The 23,117-nt window shown below is 37.4% G+C and overlaps 3 protein-coding genes across 8 annotated transcripts in view; 2 read left to right on the top strand and 1 right to left on the bottom strand.

Annotated features, from left to right (window-relative positions):
• Positions 1–7: 7 nt before the first annotated feature.
• On the top strand, positions 8–13,034 carry cep85 (centrosomal protein 85). Of its 3 annotated transcripts, none has more exons than XM_079625005.1 (14): positions 8–256; positions 924–978; positions 2,394–2,519; positions 5,702–6,426; positions 7,102–7,232; positions 7,319–7,436; positions 7,529–7,714; positions 7,806–7,958; positions 8,800–8,954; positions 9,092–9,209; positions 9,337–9,387; positions 10,431–10,538; positions 10,632–10,863; positions 11,412–13,034. In XM_079625005.1, exons 2-14 carry the CDS (start codon positions 939–941, stop codon positions 11,576–11,578), a joined length of 2,310 nt encoding a protein of 769 aa, XP_079481131.1. In that variant the 5' UTR covers positions 8–256; positions 924–938; the 3' UTR covers positions 11,579–13,034. The 3 variants fall into 3 exon arrangements, with proteins under 3 accessions (XP_079481131.1, XP_079481132.1, XP_079481133.1); XM_079625006.1 differs by having other exon boundaries at positions 80–256; positions 2,397–2,519; XM_079625007.1 differs by lacking the exons at positions 8–256; positions 924–978; positions 2,394–2,519 and adding an exon at positions 4,560–4,791.
• Positions 13,035–13,178: 144 nt separating this feature from the next.
• On the bottom strand, positions 13,179–22,090 carry ubxn11 (UBX domain protein 11). Of its 4 annotated transcripts, none has more exons than XM_079625013.1 (14): positions 22,019–22,090; positions 21,111–21,228; positions 19,133–19,167; positions 18,754–18,870; positions 18,566–18,663; positions 18,319–18,373; positions 17,756–17,838; positions 17,303–17,593; positions 17,050–17,127; positions 16,197–16,347; positions 15,995–16,098; positions 15,838–15,911; positions 15,597–15,734; positions 13,179–14,588 (listed from the first exon to the last, which is right to left on the bottom strand). In XM_079625013.1, the coding sequence occupies exons 2-14, from the start codon at positions 21,182–21,184 to the stop codon at positions 14,435–14,437; spliced, it is 1,452 nt and encodes a 483-aa protein (XP_079481139.1). In that variant the 5' UTR covers positions 21,185–21,228; positions 22,019–22,090; the 3' UTR covers positions 13,179–14,434. The 4 variants fall into 4 exon arrangements, with proteins under 4 accessions (XP_079481139.1, XP_079481140.1, XP_079481141.1 ...); XM_079625014.1 differs by lacking the exon at positions 22,019–22,090 and adding an exon at positions 21,329–21,461 and having other exon boundaries at positions 13,180–14,588; XM_079625015.1 differs by lacking the exon at positions 22,019–22,090 and having other exon boundaries at positions 13,180–14,588; positions 21,111–21,322.
• atp2c1 (ATPase secretory pathway Ca2+ transporting 1) overlaps positions 22,048–23,117 on the top strand; it is a 35,118-nt gene continuing 34,048 nt past the window's right edge. Inside the window, exon 1 of the mRNA XM_079625003.1 lies at positions 22,048–22,189. Within this exon, the coding sequence (XP_079481129.1) occupies positions 22,166–22,189 (24 nt within the window). The 5' untranslated portion in view covers positions 22,048–22,165. The remainder of the gene's footprint in view (positions 22,190–23,117) is intronic.

Below are 23,117 nucleotides of genomic sequence, written 5' to 3'. Positions count from 1 at the left end.
TCAGCCTGGCACGCGAGCCAAACGCAGAGGAAGAAGTAGAATAACGGTTGAAAAAAGAGTCGCGAGTTTCAGTGGCTCCACGGTCGGCGGGTATTTGAAGCTCGAGGCCGCTTTTAGTTTGACTGCTTTGTGTCCTTGTTGTTGACATTAGCATCCAATCAGCGTGTCTCATGTGATGAAGCTTATTATTGTCCCACTGGGCTGTGTTCGCGTCATTGTTAACTTTAGTAAGGACCCTTTCAGCCCGTGAGTTAAGGTACGTGGAGTTGTTTACTTTTTACCGACCTTTTAAACTCTTTACGTTAGCTAACTTGGTTATCTGTGCGATGTGTGAATGTCCCTGTTTGAAGTTGCAACATATGGAGAGGTGGTTTTCAAAGTTATTAAGAACATTTAAATGCGTTTAATGCCCTAATAACCTGGGACTGTTGATAACATTTAACCAAGTTCTCTGTTGGCTTTTTGGTTGTGCTATAACGTGTTATTGAACTTTAGGGATGTTCTCTGTAAATTAAGAAATGAAGGCACATGTAGCTTAAAAATGGCATGAATATAATGTAGTTAACTTTGACAACTATTCCAGTTCTAAGCTTTGGAAAATATTTTCTGCTTTGTTTTTGCAAAAAATATATTTTTAAAGAGTTCAATAAACGAATGATTTTGAATGACGATACATTTACTTTTTAAATGTATATGTAAATAAACAGTAGTTCTGGAAAACCACTACTATCAAAATATATTCTATTAATATTATTATATTATATAATTATATTAGAATAATAATAATATTACACAGTGAAATTATTTACTTTGTTTTTAGATTAAATGTATCCTCCGTCCCTGGCCCACAAAACTGTTTTGTGTGTGTTTGACCCTTTTTTTTTTTTTTTGTCTTTAAATTCACTGATATATTCGGTCCACAGGTGACTGCCACAGGAATGACCACTTCACAGAAATACCAGAACCCCAAAATCACAGGTACAGATCCAGGTATGAACTTAAAGGGATAGTTCACCCAAAAATGTAAATAATTACTCGCCCTCATGACGTTCCAAACCCGTAAGACTTTCATTCATCTTCGAAACACAAATCAAGATCTTTTTGATCAAATCTGAGAGCTTTCTGTCCCTCCATTGACAGCTGCACAACTACTACTTTGACTTTTAAAAAGTTCATAAAGGGATCATAAAGCGGTTTAGTCCTTTCGGAAGAGTCACAATCTCTTTATATGGCTCCCACATCAGTTGTGGTAAACAGAAGCTCAAGCATGTTCGCTTGATGTGCGAGAACCAATGAGAACGCAATATATGATTCCAATCCGTTTATTTTGCTATAGTGGAACAATTTTTTCGGACACTTCACAACCGTGTAACTTCCGCTCAATATTTGAATCTGAAGCGTTAGCGCACTCCCGACCACTTGATGGCGATAACCGATGTTTATGTCTCGCGGGACACTCACGGTCACAGTCGAGTTCAACTTCATATTGCACTGGTCAGTGGTCACGTCTTTCAATATTTTCAAGGTTTTGTTTGTTTATTTCGCTTACTCTCCCGGAGCACAGTTGCTCTGCTCGCTAGCCTTATGAGAAACGGAAGCGAGCAAAAAGACTACATCGACCAAATGTAAACAGCCCCCTTTCCGTTTCCGGTAGCGCATTTATATTAACGAGCACTCAGTCCTTCAACAGAATTCAATGGGATTTTACAAAATGACGAATAAAACACGACAGAAACTGTATTTCGCAACACTTTTTGTTTCTGGAACATCAACTAACATCACTAATCACTCGGTGAGTTGCACAGTTTTGAAAACTAATGTTAAAGGTTGTTTTAATGACATTTTCGGACATGCCCATTGACTCCAATGTTAAATGGGTCCATGGCCAATTCTTTTATAGTCAAAAACTCGAGAGAGGAACCATTGTCAAAAAAATGTTGTCCACCACTCTTGTTCATCCAAAACAAACTACAATATAGACTCAAGGTGTTAAATACCGGAATTATCCTTTAATGTTTGATGATCAGTGTTTAAATGTGAATAAAAGCCTAAATTAAGTCTGTTCTCATCATATAAAGCTATCATGTCTCTAAAGAAAATGTCGACTTAATTCATAGGGATTAGTTTTACGATCTCTTTATGAACTTTGTCAAAGTTTCAGTTACAGTACGTAGCCTAGCTGCCCGTGGAGGGACAGAAATCTCTCAGATGATTTAATTGAAAATATAATTTGTGTTCTGAATATGAACGAAAGTCTTACGGGTTTGGAACGACATGAGGGCGAGTAATTAATGACAGAATTTACATTTTTGCGTGAACTATCCTTTTATGTTATGTCATGTACCTTATAACCATAATAGATTGTCACATAGTGTGTTTATTTTCTGCTCCAGCAGGACACTCTGACACAGAATGGCTGACACCTGCTGTGTCTGAGAAGTTCCAGAGCCGGTTTGGATGGCGGCCCAGCACGGCGGACAGTGGGGACACGGGACTGGGTACCTCTGACCACACTGAAGGTGAGAACTCTGCGGGTGTTCAGATATTGTCATGTTCATTGGCTTGCCTGTTGTGTAATAGACCCAATTTCATGTGAGCAAGTCCTCATCAGCCCCTTAATCTTAACATTCGTCATGTAATTGAATTTTTTAAATTAGATTTCCAGTCATTGAACAATGCTTGTGTACCCATGTACAAGAATAGAAGTAAATGGAACACAAAATCTAGTGTGACTGCCCCTTTTGTCACCTTAATAATTCATATAATAATCTTCAGACATCATAGGTACAATTTAATTAATTTATGTCGTCTTCTTTTTTTTTAAAATTCCACCAAACAATCAGTGGTTTTAAAGAGAACCGTTTTTAATTTACAAAAGACATTAACATCCTGCTGGCTGTTTTTAGACTAAGCTGTAATATTCTTAGTCATGGAGATGTGCTCAGAGTTCTGGAGCTCCTATGAGATTTGGAGGAGGATATGATATTCCATACCATAGATTCCTCCCGGCGGTGTTGCTCTTCCACTGATGGGGGGTCTCATTAGGAGGGCCTGACCTGGAGGGCCGAATGGAAACTCTGATCCTGGTCTTGTTTCTTTCTCTCTGCCTTGTTAAGCATGTAATACACAAAGATTAGCTGTACCGAAGAGCTGGTGTTTGTCGCTGTTGTTTGGCCTGGTGTGATTGTTTATTTTTAGTGATAGACGGACATATCAGTTAGGCTGATTATTGTCATAACCATGCCCGATTAACAGAAGTTTTTATAACATCTTGACTCACTTGCTGTAATTTATCATTTTATCCAGGGACATTTTATCCATTACATTCATAGGGAAACCTGGGAATATCAGAGACATTTAAAATGTTTTCTTTCCATGTCTGGTAAAGTCGTGGAATTTTCTATAGAAGTTATAGACACTGTTTTTTGAAGAAATGTGTTATGCTCACCAAGGCTGCATTTATTTGGTCAAAGAGATACAGTAAAAATAGTAATGGCGATTTGGTGCTTAATTTCTTTTCTTTTTTTAAAATTATTGTCAATGTTGAAAACAGTAGTGCTGCTTAAGATTAATTTGTGGAAACTTTGATACATTTTTATTCAGGATGCTGATTTGCATTTCAGGAAATGCTGATGCTGATCAGGAAACAGCATTTATTTAAAATTGATTTTTTTTTTGTAACCTTGTAAAAGTCTCTACATTAAGTTACATTTCGTGCAGCCTTGCTGAATAAAATATTCATAAAAAAACTAAAAATCTTACTGACCTCAAGCTTTTAGTGCATCAGTCTGAATCAAAAATATTTTAAAATTGTTATCATAAATAACTGAAAAGGTCAAGAAAATGCATTAGTCCTATTAGATACAGTTTTTATCTGACCAGCCTATTATTTAGATATTGGTATCAGCTACTCCAAAGCATATATCTGTCTTTTTTGTTGTCATTATCCTGAAACAACTCTCAGATAGTTCCCATAGTAACAGTAATGATTAACTGCTCAATCTATTGAGTTTTCATTCATACAATTGTGGCACCTAGCAACTAAGTATAACTTATTCTTCTGACACATTATTAAGACGGCTTTTATTTGTTTTTAAAACGGTGGTGGCACAAAACTTCTTGGCAGCCGTTTCACTAAATATATGGTTGACTGTCTGTGGGCTTCTGTGTTGCAATGGTGACGGCTTTGTTTTGCTCTGGGTGTTTCTTGTAATGGCAAGAAAGCCTCTAAGAATCTTTCGTCGACCCAAAGAATTGTTTAAACCTGTCCACAGCAGATGTTTGAAAGAGACACCCGCAGGGTAGACCCTCCTACTGCTGCCTACCTCTTGACATCTCCATTTGATTTGTGTGTGTTTATTTAATTGTTGTATTGAGGAACTTGTTTAAATGCACTTCAGAAGTATTACAGTATTAAGGACCATTAGGCTTGTATGAGTGTGAGGTGAGCTTGTATGGTTAAAGCAGGAGGCCCACACATAGACACCTCACAGCGTAACATGAGAGTGCTCTATAAATACCGCTAACCTTTCTGTGTGTGTGCTCTCCTGAACTAACACAGTTGTAGGAGAGAGAACACACTCTCATACCAGGTACACTCACCTCGCCTGAGCTTGAATGCCATTTTTTGAAGGACGAGTTCTGGCAGACGGAGTGGGCGTGTTTTAAGATCAGTAGTTTGTCTAAATCACTTACTGAAGATGCACTTGGAGGAGTGTTTTTTTATGCCTTACTGTCCTGCAGTGTATGAAAATGTTATCATGTTTTGGTATCGCTTTTACTGCTAGCACGGTGAGTACCTTTGTTGTTTGTTAGATGTCAACTAGCTAGCATTAATTTATTTTTTGCCAAAATAGAAAGATTGGCTAATTTAGCAATATAATTTTTTGCTGTTATATGATGTCTATATAATTTGTTAAGGATGTAAGATTTAACTGTGGGGCAAAATGGAAGAGCTGTCTTTTATTTTCTTATATAATTTTATTTACTATTTTATTTTAATTGATTTTTAACTTCCTTTACATTTATTTTGCCATGGTATAACTTGATATACAGCTCAAATATTACTGACTTTAAGCTTTCTCTAATTTGATGTGTGAAACAATGTCTATCAGTGAATAACAAACAGTTATTAGAAAATAAACATTGAAAATATGCCATTACAGTGCCATTTTTGACCAAAATATTTTACTTTTTTTTTTACTTCATCGGAATGGGGACAAAACTGTGTTTTGGCACTTGCTATGTGAACACAAATTAAATCATGGACATAATTTGATAAGGTTAAATAGTCATGAAGAAGAATCACACATATATCCTCACAGTCCAAAATTACTGCATTGGAGATGACTGGTGGAAACGTTTGGTACTGCGCCAAAACAAAATATTACTGAAAGCGGTTTTAGAGTTTCTTGCAGTTGTAGAGTAAATTATGTTTTGAAAAAAATATATTTCATAAAAAAAATTTAAATCAAATTTTTTTTCTCTCTCATAACAATAAACTTTTTTTCACTTCAGCAATCTGCCAAGTGTCTTCTTGACCAAACTTAAGCATTCAAGATTTATTACAGTTTAAGTTGGAAATTTCATTTTCAGGTCTATGCTCCAAAAGTGATTATAACTACTGCATAATTAAATTTCATTGAAATTTGAAATTTCATTCCTTTTATGTCTCCCTGACTCCCTCCATTGTCTGTTCTAGACATCTGCAGCACTGGCAGCAGTCCATCCTTCCAGCCCATCCGCAGTCAGATCCCCATCCCCACCGCCCATGTCATGCCTTCCACGGCCGGAACTCTGGCCTCTAAGATCAAGCCACACGTTTCTGAAGAAACCCGGGCGTCCTCCAGCTCTTCCAGCTCTAAGTCATCCCTCCCCAAATCTGCATCCTCCCCCAACCTGGAAGCTCAGCACGATGGAAATTTTGAGTTGAATGCGGTCAAGCCTGATTGCCTGAGCCGATATCTCAGCCTAGTAAACGGTCTCGACCACTCGCTCTTCCCCTCTGGAGATCAGACGCGGCTGGATGAAGCCCAGAAGTTTGATGTACCTGCCATGGAGCCAACGCTTAATCAGTCGGCTCTGCTCGGGGGCCTTTGCCCTGATGTACGGCAGCAGCTGCAATTGACCGGGCTTGGGGACAATACAGGCTTGCTAGAACAGACTTATAAAGTTCTACCGGAGGCTAGGGCAGGTCTCGCTTGTCCTGTAGATCCATACAGCCAAAGGAACATTTATCCAGTGTCTGGTGCCTCTGGCAGGATGTTCTCCGTACCTCAGGGCCTGCAGACTCAGGCTTTCCTGAGGGACCAGTCCAACACAGGAGCTTATGATCCGTTACTGCAGGAACGCTGTTGTGAGCTGGCCAGCTGGCAGCAGCAGAAGCAGAAACTGGAGAGTCTGCGGCTTCAGGTGGAACAAATGCAGGCAAGTGTTCAGCTTGTGTCTTGCTGCATACATGAAAGGAAAAGGAAACCGTTATGTAATTGTGAATCATCTATTTAAAGTCAGCAAGAAATTAACTGTTTAATTCAACACGTGTTCCGAGTCTTATTGTGAATTATAATTCTTCATTGCTTGCAGTTCCAATAATCTTTCATTAGTCAGTAAATGTTATTTTAATATTATTTGTATGTTAGTATTTATTCATATTTTGAATTGGCTATTATTTATAGATTTTTATTTTTAATTAGTAATTGTTTTAAATGTTTCTTTTGTTTTTAATTTTATTTTTGTGTCTAATAATTTTAGTACTTTATTTATTTCAGTTAGTTAAGGCATGATAAGTTTTAACCTAATATTGATATTTTATTCCAGCTTCATTTCAGTTAACAAAAGTGTTTTGAATAGACATTTTCTTCACTGCATGAGTTTGTAATGGTCCAACAAATTGTTCCACCTTCTTTTGATTGACTGGAAGTTTAGCCCTATATTTTTCTTTTTGTTTAATATTCAGTGTCATTTGGATACTATAGTGTATATATAGTATGTTTACTTTAAAGTTAACATAGGTATCAGTCTAGGGCTTACTGTGTTTTTATGCCTGTTTTAAATAAGAGTTCCTGCTTAACTTACTATTTTATTTATTTATTTTTATTGCAGTTAATGACTGGAGGAAGTGGACAGTATGCATCTCTGTATCCAGCAAGTCCTCACACGGAGAACAGCAAGTGGGATGCTATCATTAAAGCCAATGAGAACTTGCTGAAAGAGAAAGAACTTACCATTGAAAGGTAATGCCAAGTTTTCAGTAGTGTCTTATGTCCTACAAAGATTGTGAACATTAACATATGCTAAACGTATAACTTGTGCATTGCAGGCAGAAGCAGCAAATGTCTCAACTGGAACAGCGTCTCAGAGAGAGTGAGCTGCAGGTGCACAGTGCCCTCATGGGACGTGGAGCCCCTTACACCGATGTGTGTCTGTTGAGACTACAGGTTAGCACACATGCATGCACATACATAGCCTTTTCCGCACTTTATATCGAAACATCTGTGAATCGTCAGTCTTCTTTCTGTGTGTGTGATAGGAAGCCCAGCGGGAAAATGCCTTTTTGCGAGCCCAGTTTGCAGAGCGCAACGACTGCTTCACCAAGGAGAAGCTAGACGCAGACCGGAGACTGGGCGCAGTGGAAGCAGAAACGCAACGTCTGAACGAGGTCTTGAAAGAGAGCAGTGAAAAACATGTAGAGGAGTTAAAGAAACAAGAGGAGAGGGTGAGCATATCCAAGCTTCATGTGGCCTACCACATATGACCCTGAATCTCATGTTTGATTTTACATCGTGTTGTTGCTCTGTACTACACAGATCCGCAGTCGGGACAAGCACATCAACAGCTTGAAAAAGAAGTGCCAGAAGGAGTCGGAGCAGAACAGAGAAAAACAGCAGCGGATTGAGACGCTCGAGCGATATCTGGCTGACCTCCCGACCATGGAAGACTACCAGGCCCAGCACAAAAAGGTACTGCTCTCTCTGATGGTCAGCCAACCAAACAAAAGCCTTTTTTTTTCCTGTGGTCTCAGAACAATTGCTCACAATGCTCCGCTTGAGATGCTTCTCTTGTGTTTTATTGCCAGACACCATTATAGCATCCACTGCACCTATAATCACACATCTGGTCCTATTGTATTCTTTATCTAAAAATAACATCCTCCTTACCTTGCTGGCTCAAATAAATAGAACAAATAAATTAATCTGTTGTTTGGATTAGATGATTTTAGTGAGTATCATCCAGTTTCAGAATCTCACATAGAACTTGTAGAGGTCAGGTCATTTGGTATCGTACTTTCTTTTTTACAATACCATTCAAAGGTTTGGGGTCTGTTTTATATATATATAATTTTTTTTTTTTTTTGACAGTAAAGACATTTATAATGTTAAATTTTTCTAATTTATTTCAAATAAATGCTTTTCTTTTGAAATTCTTAATCAAATAATCCTGCAAAAAATTATCACTGGAGTAATGATGATGTAAATTCAGCTTTGCGATCACAGGAATAATGATATTTTAAATAGAAAACTGTTATTCTAAATTGCAATATTTCACATTATTATTTTTTTACTTTATTTTTGATCAAATAAATTAGTGAGCATAAGTCAACTTTCAACAAAACATAAATTCATACAGACCCCAAACTTTTGAATGGTAGTGTATTTGTTATATATTATATTGCTCATGTATCACCTGACTCTTTAGATATTGGTATTGGCATCGGCTATTGGAGAACCCATATCGGTTGACCACTATTTTGAGCAACTGTTCTCAGTTGGTTATAGTGCAGTTATGAATGTTGTGTTGCAGCTCGAGGAGGTAGAGGAGAGGGCAGTTCAGTTGCAGGACACCGTCAGAGATCTAGAAGTCCAACTGGAGGGGGCATGCAGTGCTGTGCGCAACAAAGAGACCCAACTGGAAGAACAGAGATGCAAGGAGAGAGAACTACTTGCAACAGTCACCAGGTAGGAAAAAGCATGCAAACCCATTCAACCATGCACAAAAGACACTATGGATGTTTCAAAACCAGGAGTCTGCTGATAAGGATTTGGAGCATTGCTATGCTAATGTCTAATATTGTTTGATTTGCTTGTGGTTTTAGTCTCCAGAACAGAGTGCAGGAGAGCCTTGAGGATGGAGTGAGATTGCCCTCTCTTGACATAGAGAAGCTACGAGAAGAAAACACTTCCTTGAAAGATGAGCAGCAGCGACTCAAAAAGGTTCATTCACATTAGTTTCTTAAAGGACTTGTTATACAACTGCAGTAACACCGAAAAGAGGTTTATTATTATTGCTGAATCTGTTGATTAATGTGAATGTATGTTCTGTACATATTTTTCTTTTTAGGTCATTGAAAAACAACTCCGGATAATGGAGCAGCTTGGATCACAGATAAGGGTAAAGTTTTATTTTGTTTAACAGGTGCATAATTGGCACTGCTGCTGATTACTGGTTCAAGAAACGCTGTTCAGAGTATTTTATTACAGCGTTCTGTCTGCATACACTACCACTCAAAAGTTTGGGGTTGGTACTAGGATTTCTTAATGTTTTTGAAAGAAGACCCTTTTGCTCACCCTGCTTAACTTATTTGATAAAACAATACAGTAAAAACCGTAATGTTGTAAAATATTATTACTCTTCAAAATAAGTGTTTTCTTTTTTGATATATTTTAAAATGTAATTTATTCCTTTGATGGTAAAGCTGAATTTTGACCATTACTCTAGTATTAAGTGTCACATGATCCTTCAGAAATCATTCTAATATACTGATTTGGTGCTCAAGAAACATTTCTTATCAATGTTGTGCTGCTTCATATTTTTGTGAAAACGGACTTTCCCCCCAGGATTCATAGATAGGAATTTTTAAAGGACCTACATTTATTCTAAATAGAAATCTTTTGTAACATTATAAACGTCTTTCACAGTCACTTTTGATCAATTTAATGCATCTGTCCTGAATAAAAGTATTAATTTCTTTAAAAATATCTTGCTGACCCCAAACCTTTGAAATGGTAGTGCAGGTGGGAAATGATATTTAAGAACCGTTAAAGGAAAACGAGCATCTTTCTGTTTTTTTTTTTTTTTTTAAATGGAACTGGTTCTGAAAAAGAATTGGTCTTTTGAATCTCAACTTGAAGACTGTAATTAGCTGTAATTTAAGTAAATCCCCATCACTAAGAGCCCGGCATCATATTCTATCATTAAGTCCTCAGCTATGTACTGACAATAGGTAACTATGAGGTTAGGAATCTTTACAAACACCTTCTGCAAAGTAGAAGGCTTCTTTAGAAATATCTGATATTTTTTTACGATGGTATTTTCTAACCCATGTCCATTTACAATGTTAGTCAAACTATCTTGCACCAAAAGCAGTCGCAGTTTAGTTTATATTAGCCAAATTTTTAGTTTACAACCTTAATAATGTGTGTGTGTTGACTTAGACTCTGGAGGAGCAGCTCTCTCAGGAGGACTGCAGTAGTCAGGCCCTGCGAGAGGAGGTGGCACAGAAAGAGGAGAGTCTGCTGCAGTTACGCACTGCTATGAAGGAGGTTAGTTGTTGGCCATAATGCATATTCAGCTCTTTGCCTTTGTGTTTTCACAGCACACAGGAGAATTGAGGTGTGCATGTGTTTGTATTTCAGCTTTCAGTGCAGAACCAGGAGCTGATGGAACACAATCTGACACTGCAAGAGCGTCTTCAGGGTGAGGAGCCGCCGAGTGGCTGTGGTTTGCTCCCCGTGGGAGCCCGGCTCACCCAGAGGCTGTATGGAGAGATGTCCGCCTGTCTGTGTGACCTCCGCTCCCTCTGCAACGTCCTCACCCAGCGGGCTCAGGGCCACGATCCAAACCTCTCCATGCTGCTCGGCATTGCATGTAAGTGCGCCCTCTGCTGTATTCATACTATAGAGAAGACTATGACTCCCATCAGATAATGCCTAATTATTATAATTGACTATATACACCTGCATTATAATATATATATTTAATGGATTAATCCATTTTTTTCATCTCTATATTTGCGTTACAATGGCTTATGAGTTTTTGTTTCTTTTTTTCAACAATCTATTTTCAATTCAACAAAACAGCCATTATGGTCAATGTTAAAGCTACACAATGTAACATTTGTCCCTCTAGCGGTAAAAAATAAAACTGCACGTGCCTTGCGGAACAACATCCTTTTGCTTTTGCTCTGTCTGCTTCTCTTTGCGAATGAATGTGATTTGAAGCACAGGTGTACACATGGATACAGGACATCTCATAAGAGTAGATGGGCAAATAAAAAAACTTTCAGCTTCACACTACTTGCACACCATAAAAGCACCACAGTAGCTGGAGCTACTTTTCACACAGCTTTGTTGTGTTATCTGTGTTGAGGCTGTTATCTGCAGTGACTGACTCCATGTCTGTCTGTCTGTTTGCAGCTGCTCCCCCTCCAGTTGGAGAGCAGTGGGAGGACTGGTTGAGCCCCGAGGGCCTGCAGAAGAAGCTGCTTGAAGCTCAGCAACTCCGTCGAGACGTCGAGGAACTGAGAACCACAGTCTCTGACCACTATGCTCAGGATATGGGAGAAAACTGCATCACTCAGTGAGCTCAGACAGTACGGCTTGTGCTCAATGATGGTAACTCCACATCACGAGTGCCTTTAAAGACACTACAATCTCTACCGAAACAAATCTTCTTCACGAAGGACTAACGACACTAAGGACATTGTAATCTCGCAAAAAAGAGCGCTATTTTTATACAAAGGTTTCGTATGATATTTTTCTAAGATTCTGATGACTTTGTGTGCAGTGGAAAGAGAATGACTTAATATAAACCTTTCCATGTATTTGGGAACGCCTGTGATGAAGTTGACAATCAACTGAAAATATCTAATCTCTAACCTGTAGTTTCGATTGACGCTCGGTCATGTGTAATGATGGGTCATTTACTAGCATCCATTATCTTAAAGTAAACATAAGGTGCCACATCAAACACATCTAAGGCTTTGGAAATATTTGGCCACCTGACTGTTTGAGATCACACATAGATGATCTGTAAAACCTTTGATGGTGTTAAGGTGGTGGATAGACATTCCCTAATATTATATAACAGCCAAAGTTCAATATGATCAAAGGCAAACCTGTCAGAACCGTTTCAGAGTCTAGATGTACAGAGCATTATGCAGACCAATAAATAGGGACATTTTAAAGCAAGACAGGTTTGTAGGCAAAATATTAAATTCTGGTTCTCTGTTAAATAAAACATTTCGAAAGTTCTCTTCCTTAAGATACATAGAACAATTCTGCAAACAATGTTCATGCTCTGTTTAAGTTGATCTCTTAAATAATCATTATTTTAAAAGTTGTCCTGAGAACCCCATTGCATTATTAGGTTCTTTACTGCTGCAAAATGAACACAGACAAAAATATTTTAGAAATATATATATTTTTGGTCATATACTTTAAACGGGTAACATTTGCTTATGTATGCGTGTTGAGGGGCAGGACCATCTTGCCAGTAAAATAATAGGATATATGATTTACTTTGTTCTAATCCATATTTACTGTCTGGTTTATAATTTGTTTAGTCAGCTATAATAATAGCCACGCCATTGAATCAATACATCAGAGGAAATGAACTGGTGAAGCAAATATTGTATTAATGAATGTCAAATATGGTAACAGGTGTCTTGCCTTCAGTGTCGTAATCTGTATTTACTGAAGTTTTACAGCACAATGTAGACACTAACCGTATTTCTCTACTGTAATGTGCGACTGCCAAGCTATTGGGATTCTTTTACAAAAAGGGACCATAAATTGTGGGAAGTATTGCATGGTAAAGAGTTGTTTTTGGTCCAGAAACATCACTAACAAGTGTGAATGTAATTAGACGATGCAGCAGATGTGTTTTCTGTTGTAAGATCTTAATACAAAACCAGCCAGGCAAGCTATATATGCCAAAAACTTTATAACAACACACTAATGTCTCCGTTTATAATATATATATAAATATTTCTTAATTGTTTCCGTTTTTAGAAATAAAGATTTGTATTTCATATGTTATATTGTTGAACTGTTTGTTTCCAGTATGTATGATGATATTCTGAGAATGTGTCCTAATCTTGAGTATCTGAGCAGTGTCATCTATCATATAATATTATTGTAACGAGATTTAAAGGCTCAGGGAAGGAGGAGGCGGGAACGGCGAACGTTCAACATAAACTTTAATATCAAAATGGATAGACACTACAAAATTAAAGTAAAGCGGCAGGCTGGCAGCCCCTCGTGGACGGCTACCGCATATAAACATAATAAAACACAACATAAATAGTCCAGGCCTGGTCCTGGTCCTGCACTGTCGTCACTCCTCCTTTTATCCTTCCGGAGCTCCTCCGTGGGACTCGAGGCTGGTGTGGCGTACAGGTAACGCTCATTAACACCTGTGCCACCGGCCTTACACCATTCCCACGGCTCTCGGCCCCACCCTGCTTGGCCATATTATCTTTTGGTAATATAGAAATTATTAGAACTTCTAATAGTTAATTATAATACGGTAATATAGGAAAGATAAAATTTCCATTTTCATTAAAACAAAAAAGTAGTAGTATTCTACAAAAAAATGGGAGTAGCTCAAACAGCCAAACCTGGTAATTAGCAGGATGTTTCCGTGTAAACTGACCTCACAAAGACAATTTAGAAGTTAAAACATTTCCCTGGAAATGTATACAAATAGTGTAATGTTCAACAGTTGAAATATTTACAATAACATGGGAGCTCAGCTTAACAAACAATAAACCACTTTGACAGCATATTGTCACATCCAGGTTAATTTTCAGATAACAGAAAAATAAAGTTTTCCATTTTATCATAACTTAAAGAGATAGTTTACCCCAAAATTTAAATTAGCCCATGATTGACTTGCTCTCAAGTCATCCTAGGTTTATATGACATTTTCCTTTCAGACGACAATAATCGGAGTTATATAAAAAAAATGTCCTGGGTCTTCCAAGCTTCCAAATTTGTTAACCCCCCAGAGCCGTGTGGAGCACTTTTATGATGGATAGATGCACTTTTATGGACTTCAAAACAGAAACAGCCATTCACTGCCATTATAAAGCTTGAAAGAGCCATATTTTTAAATATAACTCCGATTGTATTCGTCTGAAAGAAATGTCATAAACACCTAAGATGACTTGAGGGTGAGTAAATCATGCGCTAATTAAAATTTTTGGGTGAAATATTGTAAATAGAGTTCTTTTTTTAAAAAATATATAATTTAATCAAATTGATTGTTTTATTTTATTTTATGTGTTTGGACATTTCATTATTGATTTATCAATTTCTAAAGCATTCTTGTTGATGCATGATCAGTGAGTCATTTGGAGTCAGCAATGCTGTGAAAGTGTGCTGATGATGATGCTCGCTCGTTATTTAACATCACGTGAGTGGTTGTTCAGTTTTAGTTAAGTGTTGTTGTGGCTGTGACATGCAGCTTGTGGACGCAGGAGCAGCGCTGCATTTGGAGTCAGACCACAGGACAGAAGCGTCTGGGTGTCATCACCGTAGCACCGCTGTGGAAATGCGCTAATGATGTCATATGGCTCAGCACCCGGTCCTCTGTCAAAATAGATTGGCTCAAATTATTGTCTGGAAAAGTATGGAAACTTCTGTAGTAATTATGCTTATAATTATAGACTGCATACATTGTTTTTTTAAAATTATTTTATGCATTTGTTACGTTTCAGTATTGAATCAATTTCAAGCATTTCTTTCTGCATTTCTACGGATCTACAAGATGCAGTGCGTATAAAGAATATACAGAATGCTGCCGTAAAGGGATAGTTCACCCAAAAATTACAATTCTGTCATTTACTCACCCTCAAGGTGTTCCAAACCTGTATGAATTTCTTTCTTCTGCTGAACATAAAATATATTTTAAATAATATGGGTTACCAAACAGTTAATGGGCCTCATTGACTACCATTGTATGAGACAAAAAAAATACTATGGAAGTCTATGGGGTCCCGTCAACTGTTTGATTACCAACATTCTTCAAAATATATTTTGTGTTCAGGAGAAAAAAAGAAATTCATACAGGTTTGCATTTGCAACAACTTGAGGGTGAGTAAATGACAGATTTTTCATCTTTGGGTGAACTATCCCTTTAAAATTTGGCTTTAAAGTCAGCATGAAATGGAAGTCGTGATGGTCTTTCGTATTATGCCGCATATTCAAGTGAAATGTCTTCTCGAACAAGAAAAAATGTAGGGCAAGATAAGATTTTGTCCTTCAGGAATTGATTGGATTGTTAGATAATTGGGGTTTGCTATTGTTGTGAATTCAATGAGTGACATATTGTCCCGCCCTCGTGTCAGTAAACACGTCATCACATCAGAAAAGATTACGAGGGCACTTGAATTTAAAAAAAAGAAAAGAATGAAATGCATGGACAAATCATTTATAATAAACCGCAATATTAAATTAAGAAAATTTGTTAAAAGAAAGAAAATTAAGAAAAAGAATTGTACATTTTGATTTCATTGTGAATTGAATGTTAATTAAAATCAAGTTGCGTACATCTCAAGCGTATTTATGATCATTTAAAATGCTAGTAGTATCCCAAACCTTTTCATGTCCAGGTAATGACGGAGATCTCCAAAAGTCTCAGTGAAGTACATTTTCATGATAAATGTCTCCATGCCATCCTCAGACTTCACTCGCAGTGTGGTGACGTCTTTTGCAGATAGTGTCAAATCTATCTCACTGAATCACACCACATGGATTGGAAAAGTGAATTATTCAAGTCAGCAACTCGAATCCAATTTTTATGCTATCTATTAAAGCTCTTCTGTTTGGTTTTTGATACCGTTCTCTCAAAGCCTGCAGGGCGGATGTTTCCACAGTGGTTGCTGAATAACTCTTGGCACCATCAGGGAAGCCCTTAACAAAACAAAAATTCAGTTCAATGGGAAATGTGATTGAACGACCCTAAAACGAACTGACTGAAGCATGACTATACTGACCTGTAGATGAGCCTTCACTGAGTCGCGTATACTAATCACTTTGCCTGCCTTCACTACAGTCTCTGGGAGCTTTCGCAGAAACTGTTCCATTGACAGTTTTTTGCCTAAATGCCACAGAAGATGAATTCAAATCCAAGATGTAAAGTACAATAAAACAGTAGCAGTACATTAATGTCAAGTCGTACCAATAACAGGTTCAAACCTGGTATCTGACTCTGTTTTGGCGCTGTGGAGATGGTCTGCTCAGATCTGTCCACCGGCTGCCATCTTGCTCCATCTATAGTTTGTCCTTTTCCAGGAAACTCACTCCATGGTCGCCTAACTACGAACTCCTCGTCCCGTTTGTCATGAACCTGTTTGTGTGGTTCAAGAACATTATAACTAATAAAAAAAAACGTCTTCTCAACAGGTCACAAGATTTGGTAAAATGTATAATGCATGTCTACTGTACACTTGGATCATGTGACACTTAAAGGGATAGTTCACACAAAAATGAAAATGTTGTCATCTACTCACCCAAGTTGTTCCAAACCTGCACGAGTTTCTTTCTTCAGTTGAACACAAAATAAGATATTTTGAAGAATGTCGGTAAACGATTGACTGTAGCCTTTGACTTCCATTAGTATTATTTCCTGATTATCAGCATTCTTTAAAAATTACCTTCTTTTGTGTTCAACAGAAGAAAAATACTCGTACAGGTTTGGAACAACATGAGGGTGGGTAAGTGATTACGTTTTTGGGTGAATTATCCCTTTAAGACTGGAGTAATGAAGCTGAAAATTCAGCTGTCATCACAGGAATAAATTAAAATGTAAAATAATATAAAAATAAATTGTATATTTCATGACATAACTTTACTGTATTTTTGATTGAATAAAATAAATACAGCCTTGGAGAGCATAATAGACTTTCAAAAACATTTAAAAATCTTGCAGACCCAAAACTTGAATGTTAGTGTAGGGTTAGGGGTTTGGTATATCTTTAACTCTATATGAGCAATAGTAATTGTAGAAATGATACTAATGATGATAACTGCATAAATTCCCAGTACACACCTCTAAGGGCACACCATTAGGAAACCTTTCCTGAAGCTCAGAAGGAAAAAACCCATCCATCAAGTCCTGCATGCATTCCTGCAACAAGAAGGTAGATCTTACAAGGAACACTCAATTTGATCATTCATCTAAAGTAAACCGAAGCTGGCTGTAGGAAACGCACAGTATTTCTGTAGTCAAATTTTGTTTGTCGTAAGTCGACAAACAAAAGTCGAAAAGTCACTGTAAGTCGAAAGCAGGAAAACAACTGAACCTGTGTGGTTGGCTCTTGATAGGAGCGGAATGGACCATTGAACATGACAATGCCGTTTTTGTAGAGCCAAAGAGGTATGGAGGACTTCTGGGTGAGTTTGGCCCCACCAGGAATGGCGGTCACATGGGACTCCCCTTCCCCTGCTACAATGTTCAGGTCTTGGACGTTCTGCATGACCAGGTCATAGTTCATTTTGAAACTCTTGCGTATGCAAGTTACTGCTGGAAGTTGGCTGTTGGCTTGCTCGTCATAACCCCCGATCCAGATCATTCCATAATCATTCAGAAACTTCTGTGTGGGTGGAAAAAATGCCGTTGAGTTGCTAATAACTATTTTGTTGCAATTATACAGGGATAACCTGTGTATTGTTTTCTGCCAACCATAACATACATTAGTAACAGGTTGAAGGAAACGTCATTATAAACCTCACAACAATCACACAAAGCTCCTCACCTCCATTTCCAACACTTGGTTTTGAAGCTTGAGGCACATTTGAACCAATTCTTCATCTTGGTTCTCATTACTTGCAGATTTCTCTAAAGACAGAGACGAACACATTTGTTTAGACAAGCTTTTATATGACTGGTTAAAAGTATTAGCAAAAACTAGTACTTTAATGTTAACCCCAAAGCATCTATTCAGCTCTGTAATAATGTCCAGATGTTTGACATGTCTCATTTGATTCTCAAAACAAAAGTAAAACAATGATGAGAATCATATACGGATACATATATTTTTTTATTAAAATCAGAACAGATTACGATAAATACTTTTATTTTATATTATTAAAAACACCATAGATTACAACAATAAATGCTTGAAATTTACATTATATAAATCGCAATTTTAAATAATATATGATTATATTTTTCTCAATACTGTAAGGTGAATTGGTGGATTTAAAAGGTATTTAAATCTAGTAATAATGTGTTTTCTTTATGGGTTCATATTGTAATGTGATATAACTTAATCTTGCTGCAATTTTAACTCCTGTTTGTTTAACACATAATGATTACCTTTTGCCTTTTGCAAAAGATTCAGTTTCTCCTCCAGAACTGCCATTCGTCTTGCCTTGAACAGGAAGTGTAAGGAAAAGAAGTGCCGATACAACATGCCACATGAAAAATGACATCACTTGTGCACACAGAGACATCCGACATAACACTGATGATTATAAACACAAACTTGGACACTTGAAATGTACAGCAAAGCAGATTCAGGCGTTGAGTCTGTAGGGCAGTAAGAATAAAGCAAGTGTCTTACCTTATGCTCTATATCCACAGCTTGAGTTTTCACCTTTCTCTCAAGCTGACTGATCTTCTGCATCATACTTGACATCAGTTCAGAATCACTCGGCGGAGCTGTGAAATTTAGAGAAGATTTAAAAGACACTATATTTAAAGTTGTGATGAAGACACATCTAGTTTATTCGGTCGATTTAATCATGGTACCTTCTTTTGCCTTCTTCTTTTGCATGACCTTTGATCTTACAGTGGAAAGATTGTCCATGATGTGTGGCACTGGCTGGTTTTGTGGGAAAATGTTTCGGAATAATGTAGCTTCGTAGTCTGAAACATAAAAATGTATACATCATGTACTGTAAGTGATTTTATATGATCAGATGGTTTATTTATTGTATTGATGTATTGTGTTCTTTGCCTTTTCTTAAATATTTGTATTATATATGGACTAAAACCTGCCATTTATATAATCTGTAAAGTATGGCATTAGGAAAACAGTTCAAACTCTTGTGACTCTTGACATTTATCTTGCCATTTCATTTGCTTGTTAGGAGAGATGGGGAAACTGTAAAATGTCTATAAGTCTTACCAGTGTCTGACCTTTCTTTGTAAGGCTTTCTTTCCCTAGATCACAAAAACAGATACGACATCTGATTATTTCAAAGATTGTCTGGGTCATTCTTGTAACGCAGTAACTGAGCACAGTAACTTTTAAAAAAGCAATATGATTGTGTTGACATTTAAGAACGTCTTTCAATAAAAGGCTACAGCAGACTTTCAAAGAACAGGAACCTAACATAATTGAATAATCGAAGTTAATTTAAAATGGTTATATATATATATACCGGTATGAGAGAGAGAGAGCTATACAGTTGTGGTCAGAATTAATGGCACCCCTAGAATTTTTTACGAGTAAAATATCTCTGAAGTATATTTCCATTCATATTTACCTTTTTTTTTTTGCACAGCAGGGTGACTAGGAACATGAAATTGTCTATGACTTCTTGTTTCACAGGAGTTTAAATATGAGGAAACACAAAGGCCAAATCCCCTTAATCATCCTTCACAATGAGTAAAACTAAAGAATATAGTTCTGATGTGCATCAAAAGATTGTTGAGCATCACAAAATAGAAAGTGGCTGTAAGAAAAGCGAAAGCATTGAAAATCCCCATTTCCACCATCAGGGCAATAATGAAGAAGTTCCAATTAACTAAAGATGTTATGAATCTGCCTGGAAGAGGAAGACGTGTGTCTATATTGTCTTAATGCACGGTGAGGAGAAAACTTTGAGTGGCCAAAGACTCTCCAAGGATCCCAGATGGAGAATTGCAGAGATTAGTTGAGCCTTGGGGTTCAGAAAGCCAAAAAAAAAAAAAAAAAAAAAAAAAAAAAACCCTACATCACCACATGTTGTTTTGGAGGGTTTCAAGAAAAATCCTCCTTGCTCATCCAAAAACAAACGCCAGCATATTCAGATGTCAGACACGACTGGACCTTCAAATGGGATGAGGTTTTATGGCCATATGAAACAAAACAAATGCCACCAGATGTGTTTGGTGCTAAACAGGGATAAAAAGTACCCCATGCCTACGGTTAAATATACTGCTGGATCTTTAATGTTGTGGGCCTATTTTTTTTGCTAGAGGTCCTGGACTTCTTGTTCAGATACATGGTGTCATGGATTATAGAAAATACCAACAGATAAAAAATCAAAACCTGACTGTCTCTGCTAGAAATCTTATAATGGGTCATGGTTAGATCTTCCATCAGGACAACAATCCAAAACAAACATCAAAATCAACACAAAAATGGGTAACTGAGCACAAAATGAAGCTTCTGCCATGACCATCCCAGTCCCTGATCTGAACCCCATAGAAGATGAGTGGGCTGAACCGAAGAGAAAAAGCGCCAACATGAACTCGTGAATCTGAAGGATCTGGAGAGATTCTGTATGGAGGAATGGTCTCTGATCTCGTCAGGTGTCCTCCAAACTCAGCAGGCATTATAGAAGAAAACTCAGAGCTATTATGGCAAAAGGAGGTTGCAAAACTTATTTAATAACAGGAAGTCAATAATTATGGCCAGCGTGTTTTGGAGAAAGGCATTTATTTCATAATGTGATTTACCCCCCACTTTCGATTCTTTTACTTCAATGAAAGGTTATATTTTTGCTAATTTTTTAAATTAAAGATCAAAAGCATAAACAATGCAGATATTTTTTTACTGTAATTTGTGATCATATTTACCAGGGGTGCCATTATATCTGACCACAACTGTATATGTATGTGTATATATTATACTACAACAAATGTAAATTATATCAAATAATTTGCATATTCGGATTTGCTCCCAAACATAAACATACAAAAATGTGTGTATGTGATAGTCAGAAAAAAAATTATGTCTAGAGTCTCATTTCTAGCACAGTTGGATTTCCTAAAAAATAATTGAATGTTTTCTAGTGTCAGTGTTTAACTTACAGCTTTTCATAAAATATACACGTGCTTTTATGATTTTTGTCAGTATTTAACATTCACTAGGGTAAGTGCATTTTGTCATCACTTACCCATCATCATCACTCTGTATCTCTGGTAGAGGAGCTCGTTTGTTCTTCCTCAGGGTGGACAGCGGTGAGCTCATGTTTCCAAAAACACGAGTTTATTCGGTTCTGAAGATGATCATGTCTAGAATACAGAAAAGTAGCAACAATGTAAAACACAACCCCTCCTAATTCCCCAAGAACACGATATTTAGAAAAGAAACAGCTTCAACCTATTTGCTAACCTATTTGAGTTAGTTTGAGGCTAGTTTGTTTTTTAAGTTACACACGGATTTCTGTGCTAAACTAAGTTTGTTTTCAGTGCTGGGAAGTTTGTTTGAACAGTTGTCATTGGTAACGAGAAAGATTCACTTATTCAAATCTCCACTGTGTGGCGCTGCGGATCTGGTTGCTCCCCTAAGTACCAACATCAGTTTAACCAGAGCCATATGGCTCTGAGTTTTACCATAGACTGTAAAAAAAAGATAACAAATTCTTTGTCTTTACACTGTCATTTTCAGATCCCAAAAACGATGTGTTGTTCATAGCGCATTATCTACCTAAAACTGTTAGGCATTGTAAAGTATAACGTTACAACCCTGCATGAGAACATTAGACTGATATTCACTTTAGGTAACCATAAACAGACAGATTGTTTTTGTTATTATTATTGGACTTTATTTTATTTATTTTGGTTCAATTATTTGTATTATTGTGTTTCTGTTTAAGTGAAAATACATTTTAAAAAGAGACAATTGTATTTTAGAGACAAAGAAGCTGTCATAGCCTACTACTTGTTATACTTTGTTATATTATTGACAGAGGCCATTTACTCTCAGTGCAAATAGACACTCTTTATATGATTGTAATGTATTTCTATGAACGCATTAATCACACTATATCAACAACTTGTCATTCCTGGAAATTGTTTTTACTTGCGATCTAACGTTACGCTTGCGATCAGCGAGTTGTTTATTGACAGTTCCCACGTCTCTTTCCGTCGCCCCGCCCCTTTTGCGTGCCCTGCGCGATTACGCCATCAGTGGCCGTCAGGCAGACTCGACGACGAAAGCTCACGGAAGATGCAAAAGAAAAAGGACCCGCTGGTAAGTTTCAAGAAAAGACATTTTTCCTTTTTCCGTGAGCCATTGCCGGCTTTATATCGCTCTAAAATACCCAGTGCGAGGCTCAGACAAAGCCTCGTTTGTTTAGACGTTGTTCCACACTACGTTTTGTGTGAATGTATGCCATGAAACACAGCTAAAACATAATTAGAAACCCGCTGGTGTGATTTAAACATTAGCAGAAAGCATGCTGTCGCCGCTCGCGCTCGGCGAGCAAACGTCATTCATATTAACGGCTTCAACGGGAAGCAACGTACACATGCTAGAAAAGCGACGGGAGAAGGTTTAAGGTCAGCCGTCATGTGCTGTGCTGTCAGTGTCCTACCAAAATAACCAGTTAACCGTCTCGCGTGACATGTATTAGTGTTATAGATGAAACCAGTAGGACGCACTTAAGCGCATTTCCGGCTGAGGACGCTTGAAACTTTAGTTGAGAGTGAGGATAAGTGATACATCCAGCCAATTAGGAGGGATTGAATTGGTTTATTTTGGTCGTATGTAACACATATATTTGTAGTAAAGCATTGAAAAAATATAGATTTTAGCGGGTTTATCTGACATACAGTCACGCGCACTTTATAGTTACATCCTGTCAAACGTGTCCTCTGATTTTTCAGCTGTTATTTACAGCTACATCTGTAATCTGCACCTAAACAAACTGAACAAGCTATTGTATTATTCCGAGAAATAGGCCTCAGAGTAACCAAATAAGCCTCACATGAGTGGTTAAACTGCACCCCAGCCAACTGCTGGCGTTCACTGGCTAATGCAGGGTTTAAAGTTCATTGCCACTGTGTGGTGTGTTTGACTAGAGGCTTTTACAAGCACCAATGACAAAAAGTCCAGTTCATCGTGCTCTGGCAGAGGGAATGCAATGCATTCATGTAGGCTGTCTCTCAAAACTTAGTTA

The sequence above is a fragment of the Phoxinus phoxinus genome, assembly GCF_949152265.1.
Source record: "Phoxinus phoxinus genome assembly, chromosome: 10".
Lineage (NCBI taxonomy): Eukaryota > Metazoa > Chordata > Actinopteri > Cypriniformes > Leuciscidae > Phoxinus > Phoxinus phoxinus.
The sequence above is the reverse complement of the archived record's forward strand: the minus strand, read 5'-3'. Positions and strand labels throughout refer to the sequence as shown.

Excerpts from the sequence above, each read along its gene's own strand:
- cep85 (XM_079625005.1), top strand. The coding sequence starts at position 939 with ATGACCACTTCACAGAAATACCAGAACCCCAAAATCACAG. Across the intron at positions 8,955-9,091 it reads CTACTTGCAACAGTCACCAG|TCTCCAGAACAGAGTGCAGG; the intron begins GTAGGAAAAAGC and ends TTGTGGTTTTAG. Across the intron at positions 10,864-11,411 it reads CATGCTGCTCGGCATTGCAT|CTGCTCCCCCTCCAGTTGGA; the intron begins GTAAGTGCGCCC and ends GTCTGTTTGCAG.
- ubxn11 (XM_079625013.1), bottom strand. The coding sequence starts at position 21,184 with ATGAGCTCACCGCTGTCCACCCTGAGGAAGAACAAACGAGCTCCTCTA. Across the intron at positions 15,735-15,837 it reads CTGCAGGCTTTGAGAGAACG|TGAGATAGATTTGACACTAT; the intron begins GTATCAAAAACC and ends GGTGTGATTCAG. Across the intron at positions 14,589-15,596 it reads CATTACCTGGACATGAAAAG|AGGACCGGGTGCTGAGCCAT; the intron begins GTTTGGGATACT and ends CTATTTTGACAG.